The sequence below is a fragment of the Myxine glutinosa genome, chromosome 7 (genome assembly GCF_964187855.1).
Source record: "Myxine glutinosa chromosome 7, kmMyxGlut1.1, whole genome shotgun sequence".
NCBI classification, from domain to species: domain Eukaryota; kingdom Metazoa; phylum Chordata; class Myxini; order Myxiniformes; family Myxinidae; genus Myxine; species Myxine glutinosa.
In genome coordinates this window covers 103,783,978-103,797,966 of record NC_136267.1, presented here as the reverse complement: position 1 = coordinate 103,797,966, position 13,989 = coordinate 103,783,978, and the positions used below count along the sequence as shown (strand labels likewise).

Below are 13,989 nucleotides of genomic sequence, written 5' to 3'. Positions count from 1 at the left end.
CTTTCTGTGTGATTAATGTTCGCTCTTTCACGAGCCTCGATCTTGTATACAAAAAAAAAAAAAAAAAAAAAAAAAAATTTAGATCGCCTTTATCTATAGATACTGTTTAAATGAAGATCAAATGTTGATATGTCCACATATGTTGAAAAGATAAAAAAAACATTTCATGGGGTGTACTTACTTTTTCCACATGCGAAATTTGCATTTATGTTTATTTAAATTATACAATGGACTACAAAATATAAATGTTTCATGATATTTGTTATATTATATCACCTTTGTCTGTCAATATTTTTGAAATGAAGATCAAATAGCTGTATGTTGAAATATGTTGAAAAAGTCAACTTTACATGGGGTGTACTTACTTTTTCACGTGACTGTATTCATCATCTAAAGTAAGAAAGTAACAAGATTTCATCGACGTAAACTCACCCATGGTACATGGCGACCACACAGTCGGGGAAACCCACAGTGGTACGTGTGTTTGTCATACAAAATGGCGGCCGAAGCTATATAAGCCTTAGAGGGCACTGTTCCATTGTGATAAATGGCTCTTTGATATGGTCAGTACTCATGGGCTTGGCCTATATAGTTAGGTGGGTTCGTGGAAATATCGTTACAGGTTGGATAAAAGCGCCATTCTTGGTACAGAGCTTCCTTTTAGCCTAACTTTTGATTTTAGAAGGGGTGCCACGTGAACGGGGTCGTGGATTTGGGTCAGGGGGGCCGAGGGCACTACCCCCCTCCCATATTGCTGAAATACTGGTTTTATGCCAATCTTATATTGTCTGAGCACAATTTGTTGGTACATAATATTTTTAAGCACTCCATTTCATTTTAGAATGTGAGATTCCTGAGAACAGGGGCAAATGGTCGGGCGATTGGGGTGGGGAGCCCCCCCCCTCCCACACCATAATATTATTTTTCTTTGCTTGTGATAATTATGAGGCACATTTTGGCAGAGCTCATCTTGTGTCCCAACTTTTGAGTTGAGATTTTCCTATTTTTGAAATAAAGCACATGCGAGATCTTCAGCATGGGCCCTGGAACCGGGGGGAGGGGGCTGGGGGCTGCAGCCCCCCCCAATTTTCTAGCAAAAAAAAGAAGCAGAAATGAGACAGATGTATCTTGCAATGCAGTAGTTCATAGTCTATTTCTTACAGCTGCACTTGCAGAGTGGAGAGCAATCCAGATTTGCATTGCTACATTTGCAGGTAGAACAGTTTCCTCTGCAGGAACATTTGATCAGTTCTCGGCATGCTCTGGAGACCTCTGGAACTGTCATCCACACCGGCACCCAGGATCCTGATTCCTTGTTCCAGCCATAGTCTTCTGGAGATGGAATCACTTGCAGAGACTGAGTACTTGTTGTCCAGATTCCTGCCTGATATATTGCCCTTCTTACAAGCTGCAGCAGTGCATCCTGTGTTGGGGGCAGGTTCTCCATTGTTCGATTCTCGTGGCAGAAGAGTTTTCTCCTCATCTCATTGACAGAACTCAGTGGACTGGATTTGTCATATAGGATTACAGTCAGTCTCTCCAAGATTTGGAATATCTCATTGCCAACATGCAGCTTTTGGAAAGGATGCTTTGCTAGGTAGGTGAATGCCTCTGTAGCATCATCATACGCATGCCAAGCCCGCCAGGCTAACTTTTTGCCCTTGCCACGGAATGCTGATGTTGTGTCACATCCAGAGAATGAATGAAACACAGGCAGGGATTGTGATTTCGATGTCCCAAGACTCTGGCAGATTGAATTGATGTGGTAGTATCTGTATTTCCTTCCCATTCCAAAGGCCACCCAGATATCAGTTGACTGTTGGGTCTTGAGGAGCTCATGGAATTGGCCTACAATGATTACTACAACATCTGTATCTACTGTTCGCACCAACACTTGCTTTGCTCCTTGTTGAAGAGTATGGACAATGTGGACAACGATCCTGCTGTCGGCTTCCTCGTGATTACATTTTTCCATGTCTGATCCTGAAGATGACACACTTTCCTCTGAAGTGACATTGATATTTTTGCCCTGTGGCCAGTTGAATCTTTCGATCTTGGCTGTAAGAAAGGCAAACAGCTCTTTCTTGTTGACTGGTTCACGAAGAAATTCCATCCAGTTGCGTGATAATTTAGTTTGGCCAGACACTTTTCTGTGCACACCAGCTCCCCTCTTTTCCCGTGTTCTCTCTTTCAAACTGCCTTCGATGTATGTGTCCCATACCAGGTCTAACCTCTTTGTATGTTGCAGCTGCTTCTCTAGGTATGGAATAAAGACTTCATCTGCATAATTGTCAAAGGTGCTGACACCAATCACAGGTAGACAATGGACAATAACGGCTCCATCCATAATCTTGCAAAAAAATGTTGAAGGTGGCTCTCGTTGCTCTGGCTGCTCAAGACATTGCAACAGATCTGACTTGGTACCTGGCAGATAAAGTTTACCAAAATCTGACAGAGAAGGAGGAAATGACTGTATCTCATGTGCAAATAATTCATCCAAGTCACTCTCACGGCTCTGCATGGCGATGTATAGTTGGCCAAAGAGAGCTACATTATTCTGAAGCACTTTGATCTTCTTCTCCTTCTTCTGCATTGTCTTGTATTGAACTTTCCTGAAGAGTGCTAGCAAATTCCTCTTGATTGGATCATGAATAGACTGGGTCTGCTCATCAAACACTTTCTTGACAAAGTCTTAGTACTGTTTCTTTCCTGTTTCCTCCCATGTGCGCACAGTGTTAACGGAGGCATCTGCGCACTTGCGAGTATCAAGATCACAAAAGTCGTCCAGGAAAGGGTTACCCATGTGATTGATGGTGGCAGTCAGGTTGTTGACCTGTTTATGGAACATCTTTTGTTCTCTCCACAGTTGGTGGCAGTCTTTTCTCTCCACACTCCCCATGAGTCTTCGTCTTTTGGACCAGGGCTGAACTTGAATGCCTCATCCTGCAAATTATGCAAAGTCAAAAGTGTGACTTGATGAGCATGTCGAGTTCGAGTTAGGTGTGCTGCCTTCAAGAATGAATCAGATGTGCCAGCCCATATTTTTGACATTGAGAAGTGGGGGGGGGGGGGGGGGGGGGGGCTCCCCCTGGCCCCTCACCTGACCCCTCACCTGACCTTTAGCCCCTGTTACAAGGGCCATCACATTCTAAAATGAAATGTTGTGCGTAACTTAGGTTATGAACCCAAAATGGTGTTAATAGACAATGTGAGAAAGGCATAAAACCCGTATTACAGCTACATGGGAGGGGGTTAGTGCCCCTGGCCCCCCTGACCCGGATCCATGACCCCGTTCAGGTGGCACCCCTTCTCAAATCAAAAGTCAGGCCACAAGGAAGCTCTGTACCAAAAATGACGCTTTTATCCACCCTGTAACGATAATAATCGACAAAATTGACGCTAAGCCACTCTACTAATAGCCACAGCATGAATAATAAATCATTAGTCTGAAGTGCGCGGTGCTACGCGCGCGACTTGCTACCAAGGAGGAAGCGGACAACGTGGTAAGTTTAATGTTCTTTATTAAAAGAGGTCACTGTAGCACTGGCGCGCTCCGGGCTGCGCGCCCGGTGTATATCCTGAGGCCACGCCTACCCCTCGGCGTGGCCGCCGCCCACTTGGTGCGCGGATTGATGTCACCACGCCAGTGAGCTTCCGTGTCCGCCACAAGTCCATATTTACTCTAAAAGCTAAATTGATGTGATCAGCAGACGCCATCATAAGGCCACACATGTGATCACATTCTCTATTACAAGATGCCATTTTAAATACTGGTGATCACGTGAATTTAGTTTTCATAGTTCATTTGTATTGCACTCACAAATTTGAATTTCACCATGCTGAATCATCCAACTAATCAGATTTGTCTTCATGGAAGCTTTTTTGAAAACCAATGAATAAAACCCATCTAATGTATGTGCTAATGCGATAAATTAAAGTTAGTACGATTCCACTTTTAATATTCTGAAAGGAGTTTAAGCTGTTTTTTCAAAGCTAGTATTCCTTGAGTAACATTGCATTTTGCATTGATGATTATTTTTGACTGTTCTAGCAAAGAGCCAATCTTTACAGAAAGGAGGAAGATGAAACAGGACTTGGAATACATGTTTATTATGGGGCTGTAAAACACAAAAAACAGTCTTCTCTCTCAGGGATAATAACCATTCCTTTCACGCCATGAGGTTTATAGAGCTGACGAGGCTGTTTCATTGGCTAAGGAGTACAATCCTGGACATGTCGCTGCTCCGATGCAGGATACTCGAATGGCTTATTACCCCAGTAACTCATTTTTCCAAACTTGGAGGCATGGCCAGATTAAGACATCCTTGGGGCCTGGGAACTACATCTGTAAAGGCCCCCTCATATCTCCCCTTATTTTGACAAATAAACGTCCTAATTTCAAACAAAAGACAAATTTATTGAAATACCGATTACATAAGGTGGTGGGAGGGGGAGAGGGATGAGGAATAAGGGAACTCTCGCGAGATTGGTGAAGACGCGAGAAGTGGAAGAGCGAAATTGTTTTGTGAATGGACCTTCAGTCCTTCACCCCCTTCACCATGCTAATAAGTAACAAAAAAAAAGACATAAAATGTCATAGCCCCCGTGGTTTTAGTAATTTTGCTGGCCGCAGTTAAAGGCCGTCGGTCGGCCATCTTTGGTCGGATGACAAAACAAATTCTTCTGCATATGTACGTATACTCTTGTGTACTGTCCTTGTGCCAAGTTTGATCAAAACCGGACCAGGCATGTTCAATAAATGGTTGGGGACAAGTTTAAGTAACAGAATGGCCGCCAGTCGGCCATCTTGGATTTGATCTCGAAAATAAATGATGCTCACATGTAAGCCATCATTCATTATCGGTGTGCCAAGTTTGAACAAGATCAGTAAATGCATGTCCGAGAAATGGTTGAGGATGTGTTCAATATCGGGTTTTGTTCAACAAGAATGGCCACAAGTCTACCAATCGGCCATCTTTTATCAGATCTCAAAATAAAGTGAGGTGCACGTGTATGCCGTCATGTACTGTGCTTGTTCCAAGCTTGAAAGGGCCGGTCCATGGGGACTGATCAGCACTATGACCGTGACTGCCCTAACACATCTGGGCAGCAGGGAAGAATGGGGGAAATTTGGCCCCCGGCTTGCATTGGGGGGCACACCCATCACGAAGAGGCATCGCCAATAGTTGTTGTTGTCATTGCTGTTGTTATCGGAAGTCTGTTTATTTTTCAGGATCCTTCGGGACAACCAATAACAACAATGTAGTTGCTTCTGAATTGCAGGCACTTCAAACATACATTACATCCTGCTTCTTCTTCTTCCTCCTGTCAATATAAGGATGGGATTTTTTTTACTAACCTTTACCGATAATTATTATCATTCTTTTGTGGTCAAGTAATTCAAGTTGCTGAATTGTAACCTAGTGCGATATGGTTCAATCCCATATTACGCCAAGTTCTAAATGTATTTCTTCTTGCATGCTAAAAAGCATTAGACATGGCTCCTTTTACATGCATGGTGTCCAAAAAGTTATTGTGCCACTTTGAACTGTTATAACTTACTTTTGATGTTCACGTGATGCAAACAACACGTGATAGAAACAAACTATGAATAGCATATGAAAGCATCATTATATCCACCACCAAAGGTGGATGGAGGTTATGTTTTCATCCCTGTTTGGCTGTCTGTTTGTTTGTCTGTGAGCAGGATATCTTAAAAGGTTATGGACGGATTCGGACGAAAGATGGTGGACAGGTTGGGTGTGTGACAAGGACGAATTTATTAGATTTTGGTAAAGATGCAGATACTATAATTTTAAAGTGATTTTTCACCATTGAGAAATGGGGCCAAAAACGATATATATTTCAAAAAGTTTTGGAAGAGCTATGACAAAACTTTGTGGATGAGTTATATGTGACAGGAACAAGCCAATTATATTTTGGTTAACGTTGGGATCCAGATCCGGTTTATCAGTGGGATACATAACAAAACTGTTCATCATGGCGTAGGTATGCACTCTACCCAGTGTCGTTCTAGTTCATCAAGTTTTCATTCTAATTTTTCTCGTGCACATGTCGAATTTTTAGGCTTCAACATGACCGCCATCTTTCGTAATAAACAGTTCAATCCAATCCAAACTTGCTGAAAACATTCTCCAGTTGCTGCTGAGTAATTTCATGAATTGCATTTGTGATCGTAGCCCTATGTTTATCCAATAGAATGCGGTTTTGTTGAGTGAACAACTGTTTTACATAGCCCCATAAAATGTTGTCCAATGATCGGGACAAGTCAGGTAAATGAGGTGGCAAAGCATTTTGTCTACAACAATTTTGATCAACTTTTCTGGGAAGACATCATTCAACAACTGTCGCACGTTTGAAGCCTAGTGGCACGCAGCCAGGTCTTGCTGGGACAAGGTGATATGTGAAAGATGTAATCGTCGTAATTCGTGAACAAAGAAATTCTACAACATTGTAAAGTGGCGTTCGCCATTCACTTTTGCATTTTCTCATGATGCATGACTCCCTCTGAGAGAACACCAGACATTGATTTTTGGTGAGTCTATTGTTGCCAGATTTTCTGAGGTTTCTCTGTCCGCCAACTGCGGTAATTGTGGAAGTTGACTTTGTCACTGATGTAGAAGTTTACTCATCAGAAAATGTTATCTCATCAAGAATCCCCCAGGGAACTGTGGATTTAACAACAGCAATAACAACAAAATATTAATAATAACATTAATATTAACAAAGTTTGATGAATTATGCTTTCATATTCCATTCACAGTATGTTTCTCTCCTATTTACATCAAAAGTTATAAAAGGTCAAACAAAGTTCCTCAAGTACTATATGGACACCCTGTTTATATATTTATTGCTCCTTGAAGGTGAGGTTGCTCATATCACCTTTCATATCATACCCTCGAAGTTTTCCTTCCTGAAATCTAACATGTGATGCAAAACAATAAAGCTTTGACATGTTGTATTCCTTTGCCAATTGGGTTAATGCACTGTTCCTTCCCTGTAGGTTTTTCAAGGAAACATGAATGCCACTTCAGTGGCGGAAACTCGACTGCAGTCACCTGTATTGGCTCGTGCAGTGCGCTTCCGACCACAGACATGGCATGAGGGCATTGCCTTGCGTTTTGAAATTTATGGCTGCAATATTGCAGGTGAGAATATTTAAGAGCCGCTAATTTGTGTAGCCAAATCCTAAGAGGCTATATCATTGTTGAGTATAAGGAGGCATTAGGCCAGTGAGGAAGAACCAACATTGGGTTTACAATGGTGCGCCAGGCTTGCACTCAGAAGGGGCCCATGAAGCAAAATTGTTTTGTTAAGTCCACACATCACGATACATTTCAATAAAGAATATGAATATATATAATTCAATGCAACTTAAAAAAAAAGACTATATTTCAAAGGTGAATTTTGGGGAATAGTCAACAATTGGAACACCAAAACAAGAGACAGAACAACATGGTGTCAACATGCTGAGGCTTTTGTCCAGCAATGGACTGAAAATAGCTGATGATGATGATTTGAAAGGTGTATACAACAACAACAACATGCATTTTAAGGCCATTTTCCCTGCAAGAACGGGGGTTAGCCTTGCGGTCCCCATGACAATCTTCTCCATTTTGCCCTATTTTCTGCATCTCTCTTTGTTAACCCCCTTGCCCGCATTTCTTCTTCCACCATCTTCAGCCAAGTCTTTCTCGGTCTTCCCCATCCTCTACTTCCTTCTACATTCATTTCCATCACTCGTCTCAACCAGTCACTTTCATCCTTCCTCAACACATGACCAAACCATCTCAACCTGTTCCTCTTTACAGCATAAATCACAGGCTCTATTCCCATCATCTTTCGCAATTCATCATTTGTCTTCCTCTCTCTCAACGACACTCCGCACATCCACCAAACCATTCGCATTTCCACCCTTTCCAGCCTTCGTTGCTGCTCTACATTCATGACCCATGTCTCGCTCCCATAAATCATAACACTTCTCACACATGCAGCATACACCTTTCCCTTCAGCTTCAACGACACTCCCCTCCTCATCAGCACACCACTCAGTTCCCGAAACTTCTTCCATGCACATCTCACTCTAGCAACCGTTGCCGAGTCTGATCCACCTTCTCCATTCAGCATGTCTCCGAGGTAGCAAAATGTTTTCACACCTTCCAGCTTCACGCCGTCTCCAAGATCCAACTCAACATTTCCTCCATCTGCAGCTCCCTCTGTGCACACCTTACATTTGAATGTAGCTGCCACACTGGTTAATGACCCTCTCAGACCACTACATTTTTCATGAACCCACTCAGCGCACATTGTACATTGAATGGAGTTCACTCCGACACCCTTCCTGCACACAGCACATGGCCACTTCCCAGTTCTTTCCACCTCACCACATGCTTTACCATTTGCCGTCACCTTCGTCTTTCCCATATTCACCTTCAGACCTTTTGTCTCCATACATTCCTTCCACTTGTTCATCTTTTTCTTCAGTCCATCCATACTTTCTGCAATCAACACCAGATCATCTGCATACAACAACTCCCATGGTAAACCCTCCTTTACGGTCTGAGCCAGCACCTCCATCACAGCTACAAATAGTAGTGGACTTAGTACTGACCCCTGATGCACTCCCACCTTTACCTCAAACTCACCACCGTTGCCGTCCTTCGTCCTTACAGCTGTGTGCGCTCTTTTGTACATTGCCATCACAACTCTGATCAACCATTCCTCCACTTCTAACTTCCTCAATACCCATGTCAATACTTTGCGTGGAACCCTATCGAATGCTTTCTCCAGATCAACAAACCCAAGAAACAACTTCTTCCTCTTCTCCATGTACTTCTCCTGCAACTGCCTCACAATAAAGAGTGCGTCTGTCGTTCCTCTTCCTGGCATAAATCCAAACTGCATTTCGTCGATCTTCACCTTCTTCCTTATCCTCCTCTCCAACACCCTTTCCAATACCTTCATTCCATGCTCCAATAACTTTATCGCTCGATACGAGCCACACTCCAGGTCCGGAGGGTCACCTTTCCCCTTGTATAGAGGGACGAGGGTACTCAGTGCCCAATCCACTGGAATGCGACCTTCTTTCACCACCAGATTACAGATCTCTGCCATTCTCTTCACACCCCAACTTCCTGCTGCCTTATATATCCTGAAAGGTGTATATATATCCAAATATTTTTTTTAAGTGCCACATAATCATGCTGTCATGTTATTGTAGTTTATATTTGTTTTCCCAAATGGGGGCCCCCAAAACTTGTTTTGTGCCAGGCCCACAGAAGTTCCTCTTCAGAACAGATATTATCAGTTCTTTTGTTCTGACAAGGAACTTGGAGGCCTGTTTTGATGTGTTTGAGAAACTTGGAGGCTTGGCCTGACATGGCAGTGTAATAGTGTGGAATGCAAATAACATGTGTCCATCACACTAGACTAATAAATCGCAACCAATGATGGATAATATGTGGGAAGTTCATAAAGTTTTTTGAATGAGGTACTCATTGTGTTTTCTCGAATAGTCCAAGATATACCATTTTATTCATTTATTTTAAAATAAGTATGCTGCATGCTCTCTGCCTGTGGCATAGAAGGCCTTCTCATAATTAGTAAGAAAATAGTTCCTAATTATTATCATACATACAGTGTATTGAAAAAAAGATCGAATGTATGCATTACTGTTTCTAAAACCAGGCTATTGCATCTCATTCATAAAACTTTTTGAATGCCTCTCTTACATGTAACTGCTGAACATGTTATTTTCAAAACAAATAATTGTAATAAAGTACTGTACTGGCATAAAATGGCATGGCTTGGTTTTGTCATAAGGACCCTGCACCAGCATCAGAGAGATTGTGGGTTGATTTTGGATCGAAGGTAACAATATTAAGGATTTGGATTCTTAGCTTCTACAAAGCAAGCTCATCTCAGTAGAAGCACCATGCTACTTATTGCCCTGCCCTTGCGAAAAGCAGGGTTAGGTTTGGTTGTTGCGGTACGTGTGGCATACATGCGTGCATGTCTGCATTTTTGTCCCCCGTCGCACCGCGGAGCGAAAGGGGGACTATTGTTTTCCCCTCCGTCCGTGTGTCCGTCCGTCCGTCCGTGCGTGCGGGCGTGCGTGCGTGCGTGCGTGCGTAAGCGAAGGACCGCATTCGAATTTGGTGTGTGGGTGCAACCCACGTCAAAATCCAAGATGGCTGCCGCCATGTATGTCTGAACCTTGTGAGCGAAATATCTCGAAAAATAAGCGAAGTACCAACTTCTAATCTGGTGTGTGGGTGTATCTAGGCACAAGGAAGAACGCTGTTTAAAATTGTGTCGCCACGTCAAAATCCAAGACGGCCGCCGCCATGTATGTCTGAACTTTGTGAGATGAATATCTTGAAAAATAAGCGAAGTACCAACTTCTAATTTGGTTTGTGGGTGTATCTCGGCATAAGGAAGAACCCTATTGAAAATTGGGTCGCCACGTCAAAATCCAAGATGGCCGCCGCCATGTATGTCTGAACCTTGTGAGCGGAATATCTTGAAAAATAAGTGAAGTACCAACTTCTAATCTGGTGTGTGGTTGTATCTACGCATAAGGGAGAACGCTATTGAAAATTGGGTCGCCATGTCAAAATCCAAGATGGCCGCCTTGCGTCTTCCACTTTGTCAACTCGCATCACTTCACCGACGGGGGACCTAGGCGTAACGCTTGTTTTCTCTGCAACTGTTGATCTGATGGACAAGAAACTTCCACCAAAGGATCGCCTCCTCTTGTAGAGTAGTTTAATGATAATTATGACGTCATAGGTCACGTGGCACAGGTGCCTTCTTGGAAAACCGAAAAGGTTTCACCTCTATATCTCCGAAACCGTTCCATGGAAAAAATGGAAATGCGGCTCATTGTAAAGAACTCCGCATGGGGAATAAGTGTTGTTGACAATGACATCATTGGTGCCTTAATTATGACGTCATAATTCAGAAGGGGAAACGCTTAGTTTGAAATTTATTGAGCATGATCTACGCAACAATTGAATGAATGATCGTTTTTAAGGCCATTTTTTCCCCCGCTTGAGCGGGGGTTAGCCTTGCGGATCCCATGACAATCATTGTTCCCTGTTTGAGGCAATGCTTTTATGGCCGGATGCCCTTCCTGACGCCAACCCTGAGTCTCCTACTACGATGCGCAGGGATACGGTGCACCTATTCTAAATTGGGGTACACACCGTGATCATTCATCCCAGCAGGCTGGTGCTCAATTTGCTGACCTCGGAAGGATGACAGGCTGAGTCAACCCCCCTGGCGTTAATTCAGCGATCGACCGGGATTCGAACCCAGGATCCTAGGATCCCAAGCATGGGCCCTAACCGCTAAGCCTACGCAACAATTATATTCGTGAATATAAATGTATGATGTAATCGCTCACGTGGTCTGGCAGCCATATTGGATCAAATAAAAAAAAACCTTCAAAACAGAAGAGTTGGCTCGCCCCAAGTTGACTGTGCAGGGTAAGTATTCCATGAATACCATATCGATGATGAATTAGTAAAACAGCAGCTGGCTCATTAATGAGTCTGTGAGAGGAGACATACCAATTAATGCCCTGCCTGTTCTGCCTCGTCTATTAGTGCTCCCAGTTCACACATTGTGGCTGACTGTCCATTGTGGCAGAGTGTTCTCATGATCTCAAAGTAACTTTATATGACCCTCCAAATCTTCCTATAAAAAGTTAGTGCTGCCTGAAATTGCCTGATTGAATAGAAGGAAAAAGAACACAGAAACACATTTTGTGTTATGACCAAGATTAATACTGAAAACATGCAATTATTTCACTTAATATTTTTATTGTATGGTTGTTTTCAATCTTCATTGTATAACAATTAAATTCAGCCAGTCTTGCTACGGTTGATTTTAAATACAGTAGTGACGCACCGGAAATGTGGCTGGTACTTTATTTTTGATCATTCAAACCACCATTCAAGACATGGGCAATAGGATTGCATGGAGACATAAAATATTCACTCAATGAGCTTATTCATTGTTGTAATTTCACCATATTTCCTTAGATTACCCCTGCTCGGACATGCTGGGATTGATGTCAGGTCAGATCCCAGATGAACAAATCACTGCCTCATCTGAATCCATGCCTGACTGGATCACTGGGGCTGCCCGTTTGCTTAACCCAATCTCTGGTTGGGCTCCACTAGTGGGCCAGGAATGGAGCAAGCGGCCATGGTTGCAAGTGGACCTGGGTCGGGAGCAGATGGTGCGCGGTATCATGCTTCAGGGTGTGCGGGAGGGGCCATTTGGAGGTCCAGCGTTTGTAAAACGCTTTCAACTTGCCACCAGCCTGGATGGGCATGTCTGGAACTTTGTCACGGCTGACAATACTGACCAACCACAGGCAAGAACACAAACTTTTTTATGGTGAACTAAGGCTCATGAAAGACCTTATACATATGTATGAATAATGAAAGACCTTACACAGGCAGGTAAGGACATTAGAAGACATAATTCTACTTTCATTATTTGCAAAGAAATGAGGAGACTATGGACAAATCACTCCAATATGTATATGTATATATATATATATATATATATATATATATATATATATATATATATATATATATATATATATATATATATATATATATATATATATTACACTGAACAAAATTATAAACGCAACATCTGACATTTTGACATAATTTACGAACGTTACGGTTCTATTGATAAATCCGTTACGGATTCGTCCGTGAAGAGGACTCTTCTCCAGCGTCCCAAGGGCCATCGAAAATGTGAGTTCGCCCACTGTAGTCGGTTCCGACGGCAAACATCTGTCAGGTGAAGACCCTGGTGAGGACGACAGGCGTGGAGATTGATTTCTCTGAGACGATTTCTACGGTCTGTTCTGTGATTCGTCGGTTATTCAGACCAACCGTCTCTTGTGCTGTCTGTGAAGCTGGTCGCAGACGATCACGCAGGTGGAGGAGCCGGATGTACCGATCCTGAGCTGGTGTGGTAACACGTGGTCTGCGGGCATCTGGTTGATTGGCTGTCGCGCCAAACTGTCTGAAACGGCGCCGCAAGCGGTTGATGGTGGAGAAATGCACATTACACTGTGCAGCAACAGCCCTGACGGATATCCCAGCATTCAGCATGCCAATGGCACGATCCCTCATGAATTGTGGCATCTGTTGCATTGTGACGTCTGACAAATCTTGTCATTTTTGGGTGGCCTTTTATTGTCCCCAGCACAAGGAGTGTCTGAGTAATGCTCACGCTCTTTAAAACGTGACGGTACATGCCACACCCGTCTGGTGGGAGCAATATCTCATAACGGGAGTGCCACAACATTTAAAACGTTTAAACACCCTTATGCACTCAAATTCAAGACTCATCAACCTTTTGTACATACAGAAAAATAGAGGTGATATTTTACTGTTACGTTCATAAATTATTTCAAAATGTCGGATGTTGCCTTTATAATTTTGTTCAGTATGTATATATATATATATATATATATATATATATATATATATATATATATATATATATATATATATATATATATATATATATATATATATATATATATATATACAGTCACGTGCAAAAGTAAGTACACCCCATGTAAAATTTGACTTTTTCAACAAATTTCAACATACAGCTATTTCATCTTCATTTCAACAATATTGACAGATAAAGGTGATATAATATAACAAATATCATGAAACATTTACATTTTATAGTCCATTGTATAATTTAAATAAACAAAAATGCAAATTTCGCATGTGGAAAAAGTAAGTACACCCTTACATTTATCACTACTTCAAATACCTAAAATTAAAATCAGGTGCATCAGCTCAGGTGCAAATGATTAGAACATCGTTAGAGAGGATCTTGGAGGAACCTGTCTTATATAAACCTCAGACATTTAGTTTGGTTTGCTCTTTGTTGTTGATGTGTGCGGCATCACCATGC

The 13,989-nt window shown here is 42.3% G+C and overlaps 1 protein-coding gene across 1 annotated transcript in view; it reads left to right on the top strand.

The window, feature by feature from the left end:
* LOC137431612 (neuropilin-2-like) overlaps nucleotides 1–13,989 on the top strand; it is a 350,182-nt gene that overhangs the window by 175,031 nt on the left and 161,162 nt on the right. The window contains exons 8-9 of the mRNA XM_068123132.2: nucleotides 7,025–7,169; nucleotides 12,069–12,406. Coding sequence (XP_067979233.2) covers nucleotides 7,025–7,169; nucleotides 12,069–12,406 — 483 coding nt within the window. The remainder of the gene's footprint in view (nucleotides 1–7,024; nucleotides 7,170–12,068; nucleotides 12,407–13,989) is intronic.